This window comes from Notechis scutatus, chromosome Z (assembly GCF_049901735.1).
Source record: "Notechis scutatus isolate UNSWTSFEM ecotype Mainland chromosome Z, rNotScu1.2, whole genome shotgun sequence".
Lineage (NCBI taxonomy): Eukaryota > Metazoa > Chordata > Lepidosauria > Squamata > Elapidae > Notechis > Notechis scutatus.
In genome coordinates, this window is record NC_142025.1 from 107,841,192 (window position 1) to 107,855,763 (window position 14,572).

A 14,572-nucleotide genomic window follows, 5' to 3' on the forward strand; every position below is an offset into this window, starting at 1 on the left:
TCAGAATCTCCATAGTTGAGAAAGAGCAGTTTTGATATTCTTATTTCTCATGCTATAGATGATTGGATTGAATAAGGGTGGAAGAATGGAGTACAGAACAGTCAATCCAAAATCTAAGTAAGATGGACTGTTAGAAGGAGGTCTCAGATAAGCAAAGCATCCACTTAATAATAACATAGACACTACTATGAGGTGAGGGATACAAGTGGATAAGGCCTTTTGTCTTCCTTTTTCAGAAGGGAGTTTTAACACTGTCTTAAATATCACTGCATAAGATACAATTATAAAAGTAAAACAACCTAGTCCAGCTATGATACCAACCAGAAGAACTCCAATGTCACATAGATTTAAGCCAGAGCAGGATAGTTTTAGCAATTGTGGAATTTCACAAAAAAATTGGTTGACCACATTAGAACAAAAAAGGATGGAAAAAGTGCAAATGGCATGCAACATTCCATAGAGAAACCCTATGACCCAAATTAGAATAATTATTTCAAAACAGGTTTTCCAATTCATTACTATCTCATAGTGCAATGGATGGCAAATGGCAACATACCGATCATATGCCATGACTGTCAGGAGGAAAAAATCAGAAGTTGCAAAGGAGAGAAAGAAAAAGATTTGAGCCACACAACCAAAATAGGAGATGTATCTAGTGTTCATGAGAGAATTTATCATGGATTTGGGCACAATGACTGAGATAATGCTCAAGTCCAGTAGAGCCAAATTCATGAGAAAGAAGTACATAGGGCTGTGCAGTCGATGGTCTAAAGTTACTGCAGAGATGATGAGAAGATTTGCTGTTATAGTCACCAGATACAACACAAGGAAGAAGAAGAAATGCAAATGCTGCAAGTGCGAATTGTTTGAGAATTCCAGGAGCAGAAAGTAAGGTATTGCAGTTTCATTCTCCATGTTTAATTTATGACAGCTGGCATGACTGCAAGGAAACAGAGAAGGGAGTTGCAGTTTGATAAAATTTGGAAAGTAGCATTTTGATATGTGATGAGGATAGATAACATCAAAAAACATAAGGCATGGACAGAGTGAACAAAGTATCAGATCACAGAAAATAGAGGTGTAGAATGGGAGGGAATATTAGATCATGCAGTTGCCATTTTCAGACCATATGTACTAAAGAACCCACCACCACATTTTTCATTCTTTCATTTTTTTAAATCAAAGCATTCCAGTAGAAAAACTCTGTTGAGATCTATTTTCATCTATGGAGGATTATTCAGCATTCAGGAGTGTTGGTAGTGTTCAAAAATTGGAGAATGTCTTGTGTATGTTTTCTGCTTCTGGAAGAAAGGCAATGCAAATCTAGCAAATAACATAAAGTAAAAATAATTTCCCATATCTTTTACTTAGAAATCTTGAGAGCACTAATTTCCTTCTTGTATATTTTTTCTCTGTGTTGTGGTATCAATACCTGTATCTTTAATATTTATGTATTTATGTAACATCTCAATCACTTGCCTATATTTAGGTAAGTGATCGAGATGTTTTTTATCAATTTCCCTAATAGATTTTAGACTAAATATATAGCATAGAAAAGCTTGAAAATGATATATAAATACAATATTTTAAGAAGGTATTTAATAGCATATTATTAAATAAAAATGCTAGATGTTTACTTACAATATGCTTCATATTCACTTGGGGGTATAATACACAATTATACCATTGTTAAATACATTGAATCAAAAGCAATCAAATATTAACAGAATAAAATAAGAATAATTAATAATTTCCTTATCCAACAATCACAACAAAATCAAAGCTCAATTTCAAAAATCAGTCTCAATACAAGCCAATATTGTCTGTAGTAGAGTTTGGACAAAAAATGAGGCATAATCTATTTCAGCTATGAACTCTGACATCTCAGCAGTTTTTCAACAAGTGGAATTCCATGTAAACAGATTTTCAACAATAATACTTAAATGTGTACTAACAGAAAAAAAAAGAGAGTTTAGAAATCTTACCATCCATTCTTTTTATTCATATCCTGAGAGATTATGAAATGTCTTTGTGGGTGCTAATAGTGATCAGTTTTTGCATGAAGATTTGGTCCAAATTTATGCAAATTATAACGGTCATTTATTCTTTGTAAATGTAATATGGGAAAGATAACATATTAAATAACTTCATTCATTATTTGCTATCTACACAGAAATGTCTCCAAATTGGATTCTGTTTCATAATAAACAGAAATATGCAGAAATATTTAAATATATTGCTTGAATTCCAATTTCTGAAAAAAAAGTCTTTAAAAAACTTTTATCTTTTTCCAAATTATCCTAAAACTATTTTATGCAATTATTTGCTTAAATTTTCTTCCAGCAAAAAAATTATAAAGCCAACCCTTACATATAACATGTAAGACATATTCAAATAAACACTAAATTTCTCCAGAATTTGAAATGCTTTTTCTGTTAAACTTTGGATTTATAACTGACTTGTCTCTATAGATTATATCTTTTATGCTTTAAAGAGTATTAAATATCTTACCACTAAGTAAATGGTGTGCCACTAATTTTTATGTAGTGAAACATGTATCTGCAGTCATAGAGATTTTCTGTATGCTTATTAATATCTGTTTTGTTTTCCTCAAGAGACTTGTACTCCAAAATAAAACATTGTTTTTTGTCATAATTGGCCATTAAGAACACTATAGCTACCTCTAAATTCTACAGGGCCTGTTATTATACCACACAGAATTATAATATTTCAGATTGTTAACATAATTTTCCAACAGTGTAAATTGTGAGGTGAAACATGGATCAAATGAGAAAACCTCCTTCAAGCATGGGATTCTGTTTCATCTCTAAAATTTTAAAATTTTCATCTGCATGCCATGTCTGGGGAAAAGAACTTGAATTGGGCTAGGGTTTTTAAGCCAGGGGTGGCAAATTTAAGCCTTTCTTCAAATTATAAAGGGAAAAGGCAGAAAAAGAAGTATCAAGAAACCCATAGAAACTGAATGGAATGCCAATAGTTACACAATAAAACCACAGAAACTAGTGACATTTATAGTTAGAGTCCAAAAAAATATTGTAGTACAAGTCATATCCCTTTGTAGGGTGCATTTGGCTGTCTGATGAGACTGTAAATGCACACTAAAATAAGGTTCATAGAATGAGACATAATGTAAGCCCATAGAGACTTATAAAATACATAGAATACAATAAATAATATAGTAAATGCAAAAAAATCATTAAAAAGATCCTCAAAGAACAAGATACACAGCAGAGAAGATTTAGAAAGGAGTTGATTATATAAATACATAACAAGCAAATTAGTGTACATATCCTTAATTTTTATTGAATTTTTTTTTATGTATTCAAGAAACATACACAATAAGAATCGCTAAGGCAAATTGGTAGAATAACTGACTCCCTCTCTGTATCTGGCAATTCAGTAGCTTTGGCTGAGTTGAAAGAATAAAAACTATAGCTGAAAAATGAAGAAAAGAATGAATACGCCATTGGGAGGCACAGCAGGTAGTAGAAAGTCCAATATTCTTGTGGTCCTTTAGAAAGAAACGGTACAATATTATTATGTGTGGGCAAGGGTGGTCACATTGACAAAGTTAGTACGTAAGTATTTTGATGGCACACTCAATTGTTTTATATATGCACTAAATTTTGACATTTATGTATGAAAGATGTAGGAGATAGCCTTTAATGACTCTGCAAATTTCCTTTTCTTTCTTATCTCAAGACTGTTTCAGCTCCATTATTAATCTTATTGGTCAACTTTCTTTCTTCCTTGTTGCTATTAAAATATCTTGCTCATATTTTACAAATCATGCTTAAACAAAACATTTCTCAACATGATGCTCAAAATAAATTGAAAAACTATGCAGCAACAATGACAAAAATAATCCTTAATCCAGTAAATGAGCAAAGTAGAAAAAAGAAAACTGTCTCCAAACTAACTTTCTTCTATATAAAAAAGAGGAAAAAGATAACACAATCAGGTTTTCAATACTATAAAAGTATAATTCCAGTTAAACTTGAGTAGTTGATTTATTAGCTGACATCTCCAAAAGCAAACATCTCCACAAATTCAGTATAACATTTGGGCTTATAGCATGAATAATCATAGGCCATAATTGTGAGACAGTATGGTGGCAATGCAAATATCTATTTGTTCAATTTTAGTGATATATTTTAATTTCTCCATTTTAAGAAAAGTTTACAGTCCATATGGAATTAACCTGCTTGTTTTTCCATTTTACACGATGAATGAAGAGCGTGGGGATTCTTCAAATAGCTCCAAAACTCTTCATATCTGTGAAAGTTTCAGATTTTTGGTTCCCATCCCAGAATCCTGGACATTTCCAGATGGAACTAGCATTAGAAAAACTCTTGAAGTCCCTCTATGCCACATAACAATGTGAATGTGAGGTACATGGATTTGAAAATAATACCGACACAAATTGGGTAAAATTGAAAGACTTTATTGAGTAAAGTAATAACTACCACCATGGAGTATATACTATAAACAAGAAATTACACAAATAAGGCAAGTAAACAAGAAATCAATCATCAATTCAGGAGTATAAATATAGAAGAAAATTTTATATCCCTTTAGTTTAAAGCTCCTCATTTTCATGGAAGGTATTGATATTACTACTCAATTGTTTTATATATGAACTAAAGTCTTACATTTAGGTATGAAAGTGATAGAAAACAAAAACAGCACTTTGAAGTACCGCAAGTCTCTTTTCATTGGACAGATAGATTTAGTTTCCTAGAATGGTTGATGTTGACTATAAGAGAGTTTTAGTCCAGCAGGTCTTATTAACTCTGGTTAAACACATTTCTTGTCACCATTTTGGATTGAATCTTTATTAAGTTCTTATTTTACAAACCATGCACTTAATAACAACATAGACACTACTATAAGATATGAATGTGCAATACAAGTGGATAAGGCTTTTTGCCTTCCTTGTTCAGAAGGGATTATTATAACTTCCTTGAAAATCATAGTATAAGATACAATAATAAAGTAAAACAACCTAATCCAATCAAGCTATTGGCCATGAGAACTCCAATTTCAAATTGATAGAAGCTATTGCAGGATAGTTTTAGCAGTTGTGGAATTTCACAGAAAGATTGGTTGATCACATTAGAACAAAACAGGACTGAAAAAGTGTCAGGTGTATGTAAGATTCCACGAGAAAACTTGAAACCCACACATGAATATAATTATTTGAATGCACACTTTCCAGTTCATCATTATGTGATAATGTAATGGATAGCAAAGGGCAACATAATGATCATATGCCATGACTGTGAGAAGAAAACTGAAGCTATAAAAGAAACAAAGAGAAAGATTTGAGCAACACAACCAAAGTAAGAGATGCATCTTTGTCCATGAGAGAATTTATCATGAATTTGGGGACAGTGACTGAAACAATGCCCAGATCCTGTAGACCTAAATTCATGAGGAAGAAGTATATGGTAGTTGAAAGCTACTGCAAAAATGATGAGAAGATTTGTTGTTACAGTTGCCAGATATAACACACAGAAGAAGAAATACAAAAGCTGCAGATACTGATTTTTTGAGAATTCCAGGAGCAGGAAGTGAGGCATTGTGGTTTGATTCCCTGTGTTTCATTTATGACAAAGCCAACATAACTGCAAGTAAATAGAAGAGGGAGATACGATCAGATAAATATATAAAGCATGAAAAAGAATAAACAGAGGATCAGAGCAGGGAATACCTAGATGTAGGATGGGAATATTAAAGTTCATTCTTACCAATTTCTATTTACCTGTAGTCAAGAACCAACTACCATCCTTACATTTTTTTTCTTCTTTCCTCCTTCCAGTTCTGTTAATTCATGTGTGGATCAAAAGGATTTCTTAGGGTTAGAAAAACCTTTTCAAGTCAATTTTCAACCATGGAAAACTACTGGGAATATTTATACCAGGCACAATCTCTTGCCAGGCATACTAGGTTGTGGAAGTGTTTGAAAATTGTTGGATATGTTTTGTATGCTTTACAACTCTAGAGGAAAAGGAATGTAGCAAATAAACATAACAACAAATTGCATGGCAGAAATTGCCCCCTTTATAATATATAAATATATAAAGGGGCCTTTGTGTGTGTGTGTCTGTGTGTGTGTGTATGTGTGTGATGTTTCTCATTTGCCCCAGGAGGAGAAATAACACAAGCATTAAAACTATTACATTAATACTATATTCCTAAACTTATATTTAATGGTATACAATTAAATAGAAGAAAGATAGAAGTTTACTTACAATATAAGTCTTGTCTTAATATTCACTATGTGATATTGTACATAATAATCACACTGTAAAATATTTTTAATAAAAAACTCGGACATTAGCAGAATGAATTAATAAATCTTCCCTTGCAACAATCAGAAGGAAAGTAATAGCTCAGTATCAAGAAGCAGTATCTGATTAAGCACAAACTACATTCCCTCCAGGAAAACTTGGACAAAAAATTACAGACAATGTATTAGAGCTATGACAACTCAGTATTTCTTTCAAAAATGCAAACCCACACCTCCAACAATAATACTTATATGTTTTTATACTTTAAAAAGACATTTAGAAATGTTAATATTTATTTCTTCTATTCAGTGATTTGAAATGATTTTGCTGCTGCTCATTTTCCTATTACTGATCTAATTTTCATGTAGTGAAACAACTATCTGCAGTTTTTATTTATTTTTATTCATTTATTTATTTTGTCAAGCATGTTTTAGATAATAAATATAATTAGAAACATAATTATGACTATATGAAATAGGTACAAATAAAAAGGGACATTGGGACAGGGATGGTAGGTACATTGGAGCTCTTATGCATGCCCCTTAGCGACTTCTTAGGAATGGGATGAGGTCAACAGTAGACAGTCTAAGGTTAAAGCTTTGGGGGTTTGGAGAAGAGACCACAGAGTCAGGTAGTGCATTCCAGGCATTGACAACTCTGTTGCTGAAATTGTATTTCCTGCAATTAAGTTTGAAGCAGTTTACCTTAAGTTTGTATCTATTGTGTGCTTGTGTATTGTTGTGGTTGAAGCTGAAGTAGTTATTGACAGGTAGGACATTGTAGCAGATAATTTTATGTACTATGCTTAGGTCAGACCGAAGGTGGTATAGTTTTAAGTTGTCTAAGCCCAAAATTTCAAGTCTGGTGGTATAAGGTATTCTGTTGCAAGGAGAAGAATGGAGGAGAGTGGATATTTCTTCTCATGAAATATCTCTGGACTCTCTCAATTGTATTAATGTCCAATATGCAGTGTGGATCAGGGGTGGGATTCAATTTTTTTAACAACTGGTTCTGTGGGCATGGCTTAGTTGGTGGGTGTGGCTTGGTGGTCATGTGACTGGGTGGGCATGGCCAACTTGACCTCACTCATGTCAAGAGGAACTTCTCCTCGCCTGGCCTCTCATGGCAGTGGGAATGGTGCAAGGGTCATTAGTGTGAAAATGGTCATAAGTCACTTTTTTCAGTGCCATTGTAACTTTGAATGGTCACTAAATGAACTGTTGTAAGTCAAGGATTAGCTGTACAAAAATACAAAAAAGTTTCTTTGCTTGCAAAAAGCTGCCCTAAATACCAATCATTAGATTAAAATACTTGCAAGCCAGAGTTACAAATCAGGCAGGGTGCCACAGCACCTTAAGGAATTAAAATGGTTAAAATGCAGTGATAACTATCAGCAGCCAACTCTTGCTCATCAAGTGAAACCCTTTAGCAGAGAGGTCATTTAAGCTCTCCAGAAAGAGCACAACCAGGAGAAGCAATCCTTAGATCCATTTGCACCACTTAAAAATACCAGCTGGTCTCACTCAGTTTACAAGATATCCTATGGAAATCATCCAGATTTAAGGAAAGATCACATGCCCCCAAGAAAGGCAGTAAAAAAATCAATGCCAAGCTTGCATCCTGCCTCTTGGAAGTACACCCCAGATACCACTAAAGCAGTGAAGGAAGACCCTCCCCAGATAGAAAAAGAAACCATGAGGCAGGAAAAAATTCAAACACAATACAAATAATTAAATCACAACAGTAGCTGTTGCTTGTTGAAGCTGAATAGGGAAAATTATCCCATCAATAAACACAGGATTAAACATCACCAAGCACAGAATTAACCTTCACCAAAAACCAGATTTAGACCAAAACTCAGAAAGAGTATGTAAACTCGTGTTTGAATGTTAATTTTTCTAGCTAGCCAAGAAGCCTTTCTGAATGTCACTCATCTTGGTTCCCTGTCATTAAAAGCTTCTTTCTGACAGCTCTGCTTCATTATTTAATTATTTCTTCAAAGTGCTGATTGTCCAGGGAAGTATTTCCTCCCAACAGCAGTGTAAAAATCTTAAAACAACCCTTCCCCTTTAAGAAAGTCAAGACCCAGAAGCTCCAGAGACAGGAAGTCTAAGTGTACTGGCAAGAATGTAATAAGGGTGGAAAAAAACAAACGGAGATTGCTTCTACCTACCGGTTCTCTGAACTGCTTCGAAAGTTAACAAGGGGTTCTATAGAACTGGTCAGAACCGGTAGAAACCCACCCCTGGTGTGGGTTCCAGATGAGCTGTATTTAAGAATTGGTCTAGCAAATGTTTTGTATGCTCTAGTTAGCAATGGAATATTACTAGAGAAGAAGCTATGCAAGATTAAGTTAACAACTCTTAATGCCTTTTTGGCAATGTTGTAACAGTGGACTCTGGCACTTAGATCATTAGAGAGGTGCTTGACAGAATGTGGGTCATCTACAAGGTTGTGTCCATCCAGCTTGTATTTTATGTCCTGATTTTTCCAATGTGTAAGACAGAGCATTTGTTGGTTGAGATTTGAAGTTGCCACTTGTTTGACAATTCTGACATGTAGTTAATATCTTTTTGAAGGGTTGTAGTGTTGTTGGTAGTGTTGAATAGTTTTACATCAACAGTGAAGAGAATGTTGTTGCTTTTAATCTGATTGCAAGGTCATTTAAGTATAAAGAGTGTTGGTCCCAAAACACTGCCTTGGGGGACTCATCTGTTTACAGGTACAGGTTTGGTAGGACGTCCCTATTTTGACCACTTGTTGCCTGTTTGACAGGAACACAGCTATCCAATTATGCAGGGGTCCAGAAATGCCATAAGATTTTAGTTTTATAAGTAGCTTGTCATGTACCACCAAATCAAAGGCTTTACAGAAGTCTATGTAAATTGCATCTATTGCTTTGCCCTGATTGAATTGTATAGTCGATATGTTTTTACAGTGTAGGAGTTGAAGATTACAGGATAAATTTTTCCTGAAACCAAATTGTTTGTTAGAAAATAGGTTGTTAGAAAATAAGTGAAGGATAATGGATTTTTTGATAATGGATTGACTTTGCAGGTGACCAACATAAAAAGATTAATCTGTAATTTTTAACTAGGTGGGGTCTCCCTTTTTGAAAATAGGGATGACTGTGGTTAGTGACTATAGGTTGGGCAAGGAGCTGGTCCTGAAATATTTTTTATAGATTATGTTTAGTGGTTCTGCTATGGCAATGGAAAGCTTTGTTAAAAATTTCTATTCTGAATGTTTACTAATATCTGTTATGTATCTCCCAAGAGTTGTGTATGTCAAAATAAAACTGACTTTAGTGTGCTTATTAATATAATTGGCCATTAACAAATCCATAGATACCTCAAAGTGATCCAGTACCAGTATCACACAGAATATTATCTCAAAATGATATTAGCAGTATTGGGGATGCAGTCATACCAGGATTCCAAACTGTGATAGATAAGATAGTTATCTAGCTAGCTAGCTAGACAGATAGCAAGCTAGAGATAGACAGACAGACAAATAAATAGATAATTATCTAGATAGATAGATAGATAGATAGATAGATAGATAGATAGATAGATAGATAGATAGATAGATAGCAAGCTAGAGATAGAAAGAAGATATATAGGTTAGATATAGATAGATATATAGATATAGATGATATAGATAGATTAGATATAGATATAGATGAATAGATATAGATATAGATTAGAGGTAGTATTCAGCAGGTTCTGACCAGTTCTGGAGAACTAGTAGCAGAAATTTTGACTAGGTCAGAATACCACCTCTGACTGGCCCTGCCCCCATCTATTCTCTGCCTCCCAAGTTCCAGATGATTAGTAGGGCCTTCTTTTGTTCCCCTGCACAGGAGAATGGAGCTGGAAAGCAGGTTAGCAGGGTGGGGAGAGAATGGGGATTTTACAGTATCCTTCCCCTGGAGTGAGGTGGGAATGGAGATATTACAGTATCCTTCCCCTGCTATGCCCACCAAGCCATGCCCACCAAGCCATGCCACGCCTACTGAGCCACGCTCACAGAACCGGTAGTAAAAAAAATTGAATCCCACCACAGATATAGATATATAGATGATATAGATAGATGATATAGATTGATATAGATAGAAACAAGAATAAGGTGAGAAGACCTCTCCAAACCATTTTTCATCACGGGATTCTCTTTCATCTCCACCTTTTAAGAAATCCCACTCTCTATTCTGCCCACCTAAAGGAACAGCTGGAAACTGGATTAGTTAAGCCCAGATCATTAACATAAAATGGAAAAGTAAAACTTTTCAGTAAAATAAAAAGAAAATATGAAGAAAAGAAGTTCAAGAAAACCAAATAAGCCTGGTGGATTTCCAATAGAATATGGCACATAATAAGACCATAGAAACCGGTGGCATTTGTGGTGAGAGTGCAAATAACCAAGTTGCTAGTTCATTGCCTGAGTAAACTGTAAATACAAATCTAAAACAAGGCTCATAATGAGATATAATATAAGCTTGTAGAGACATATAAAATATCTATAATAGAATAATTACTAAAATAAATCCATAGAAATCAATACAAAAACTCATTAAAAATACAGTAAATAAGATTTAGAAAGAGAGTTATATGGATATATGTTTTGAAAAATAAATGTATGTAGCCTCAATTTTGTTGGTTAGTATTTTTTTGTTTTTTGCAATAAATTGTTCCCTGCAATAAGGTGATGATAGATTCCCACCCCCACATGGCCTCTATCACTTTTCTAGAAGAACCTATTACAGGTTCCAGACATTCTTCTAACTAAACTAAACCAGGTAGTAGTACCTGAACACACTTGTAAGTGGATCATAAGCTTCCTAACAGACAGGAGGCAGCAGGTGAAGCTAGGCCGAATCACATCTGATACCTGTACAATTAGCATAGCCCCCACCCACCCACAAGGCTGTGTGCTTTCTCCTCTTTTCCCTATATACCAATGGCTGCATCTCGAATGATCAATCTGTTAAAATATTGAAGTCTGCAGATGACACAACAGTGATTGGTCTCTTTTGAGGCAACGATGAATCCGCATACTGACAGGAGGTTGTACAACTTGCTTTGTGGTAGAACAGGAACAATCTGGAACTGAACACACTCAAAATCGTTGAAATGGTGGAAGACTTTAGAAGAAACTGTCCCATACTATCACCTCTTACAATGTACAACACTGTATCAACAGCAGAGATCTTCAAATTTCTAGGTTCTATTATATCACATGATCTAAAATGGGCACCTAACATCAAAGATGTAATCAAAAAAGCACAACAAAGAATGTTCTTTCTGCACCAACTCAGAAAGATCAAACTGCCCAAGGAGCTGCTGATACAGTTCTACAGAGGAATTATTGAGTCTGTCATCTGCACCTCTATAACTGTCTGGTTTGGTTTTGCAATCCAACAAGACAGACATAGACTTCAGAGGATAATTAGGACTACCGAAAAAACAATTACTACCAACCTGCCTTCAATCAAGGACCTGTATACTGCACGAGTCAAAAAGAGGGCTGTGAAAATATTTACAGAACCCTCACATCCTGGACATAAACTGTTTCAACTCCTTCCCTCAAAATAACGCTATAGAGCACTGCATTTCAGAATAACTAGACACAAGGACAGTTTTTCCCTGAACACCATCACTCTGCTAAACAAATAATTCCCTCAACACTGTCCAACTATTTACAAAGTCTGCACTACTATTACTATTAATCTTCTTAGCACTCCTTATCACCCATCCTTTCCTACTTGTAACTGTATGACTGTAACTTTGTCGCTTGTATCCTTACACTTTATTTTGACTGTTTCCTAGTATGATTTGATTGCTTATTGTACCCTATGACTATTATTAAATGTTGTACCTTATGATTCTTGACTCTTGGTGAATGTATCTTTTCTTTTATGTATACTGAGAGCATTTGCATCAAGACAAATTCCTTGTATGTCCAATCACACGTGGCCAATAAAGAATTCTATTCTATTCTATTCTATTCTATTCTGTTCTATTCTATACTGAGTGCCAAATTACATGGTGAACCTTCCTTTTGTAAACATTTTTAAAGTATTGTGAGGGTAGTTGCAGATATATTATAAAACAGTAAGATGATTTTTGGTATATGTTATAAGTAGCTTGGATGAAATAATTTCTCCAGCACATTTCAATAAGATATCATCCTTGGTGTAGCTCTATCTATCTTCCCTTCTCTAGATATTAGATCATGGAACATGCCTTATCCCTTCTAATTTGTATCAAGTTCTAACATTTCTGAAAGCTTTTTTGGTGTTCTATTAGAATTATACATTATATAAGTATACAATTATACAATCTCAGGAAGATTGCTGAGCAACATCTGGAGGTATACTATTTTTCTGATTTGAGAGGTTGGATTTGTCTTATTTCAACTATCCCTTTCTACCATATTCCTTATTCACAGAAGTAAAAGAAAGGCCAGGAAAATTCAAAACTGTGGTGAATAGGATATAAACATTAAAAGATCTTTTTTCAGAATCTCCACAATTGAGAAATGACACATTTGATAGTTTTGTTTCTCATACTATAGATGATTGGATTGAACAGAGGTGGAAGAAGGGAATAGAGAAAAGTTGATCCAAAATCTAAGTCAGATGAAGTGTTAGAGGGAGGTCTTAGATAGGCAAAGCATACACTTAATACTAACACAGACACTACTATAAAGTGGGGAATACAAGTGGATAAGGCTTTCTGCCTTCCATGTTCAGAAGGGATTCTCAATACTGCCTTGAAAATCATTGCATAAGATATGAAAATAAAAATAAAACAACCTAGTGCAGCAATAATGTTAGTCACAACAATTCCAACCTCAACTACATTGAAGCTGGAACAAGATAGTTTTATCAAGTGTGGAATTTCACAAAAGAATTGGTTGACAACATTAGAACAAAAATGTACTGAAAAAGTGCCAATTGTATGTAAGATTCCACAGAGAAGACCTGAAACCCACACTACAATGATTATTTCAATGCATGTTTTCCAATTCATCACCATCTCATAGTGCAGTGGATTGCAAATTGCAACATACCGATCATATGCCATGACTGTCAGAAGAGATACATCAGAGGCTTCAAAGGAGAGAAAGAGAAAGACTTGAGCAACGCAACCAAAATAAGAGATGTGTCGTGTGTCTATGAGAGAATTTATCATAGATTTAGGGACAATGACGGAAACAATGCCCATGTCCTGCAGAGCCAAATTCATTAGAAAGAAATACATGGGACTGTGTAGCCGATGGTCAAAAGCGACTGCAGTGATGATGAGAAGATTTGTTGTTAGAGTTGCCAGATATAACACACAGAAGAAGAAGAAATGCAAAAGCTGCAGATGCCGATTTTTTGATAATTCCAGGAGCAGAAAATAAGACTGTGTAGTTCTATTGTCCATGTTTCATTTATGACAAAAATGGCTTAACTGCAAAAAAACAGAGGAGAGAGATAAAATTAAATAAAATTTTGGAAGTATTATTTTGATATGTAATTATAATAAAAAAACATAAAGAAACATAAAACATGGAAAGAATGCTCACAGCATGGTAAACATAGATGAAGAATGGAGATATTAGAGCACACTCTTGTCAATTTCTATCTGTTTGAACCAAAGGACCAACCACCAAGTTCAATTTTTTCCTTCTTCCTTCCTTCTAGGTCTATTACTTCATGTAGTGATCAAAAGCATTCCTAGGAGAAGATAAGCTCTGTTCAGATTCATTTTCATCAATGGAAAATTATTGGGAATAATTTGACCCACCATAAGGTTTAACCACTTAAACAGGATAGTGTTGGAAAATTAGAGAATGTTTAATGATGCTTTGAGCTTCTAGAAGATAGGCAATGTAAATCTAGCCAGTAAATACACAAATATTGTAATAATTTCCTTCTTGTATAATTTTCCCCCCCCTCTCTCCCTGTGTGTGTGTGTGTGTGTGTGTGTGTGTGTGTGTGTGTGAGAGAGAGAGAGAGAGAGAGAGAGAGAGAGAGAGAGAGAGAGATGTTTTTCTCAATTTCCTCAGCAGCTGTTAGACTAGAAAAAATAGTAAAAAAAACATTAAGTTAGTATAAATACTAGATTCTTAAACATATATTTAACGAAGTATTATTATCTGAAGAAAGATAGAACTTTATAACATAACTGGTATTTTGATATTCACAGTAGTATTATTCACTATTATGTCACTGTAAAATATATTTAATAAAAAAAATAAAACTTTAGCAG

The 14,572-nt window shown here is 34.3% G+C and overlaps 2 protein-coding genes across 2 annotated transcripts; both read right to left on the reverse strand.

The window, feature by feature from the left end:
* On the reverse strand, positions 1-915 carry LOC113426598 (olfactory receptor 14A16-like). The gene has a single exon (XM_026688983.1). It carries the CDS (start codon positions 913-915, stop codon positions 1-3), a length of 915 nt encoding a protein of 304 aa, XP_026544768.1.
* An 11,914-nt stretch (positions 916-12,829) lies between these two features.
* Positions 12,830-13,744, reverse strand: LOC113426597 (olfactory receptor 14A16-like). The gene has a single exon (XM_026688982.1). The coding sequence runs from the start codon at positions 13,742-13,744 to the stop codon at positions 12,830-12,832; it is 915 nt and encodes a 304-aa protein (XP_026544767.1).
* Between the last annotated feature and the right edge of the window lie 828 nt (positions 13,745-14,572).

Bases quoted from the DNA above. Each gene is read 5' to 3' on its own strand.
- LOC113426598 (XM_026688983.1), bottom strand. From the start codon at position 915: ATGGAGAATGAAACTGCAATACCTTACTTTCTGCTCCTGGAATTCTCA.
- LOC113426597 (XM_026688982.1), bottom strand. From the start codon at position 13,744: ATGGACAATAGAACTACACAGTCTTATTTTCTGCTCCTGGAATTATCA.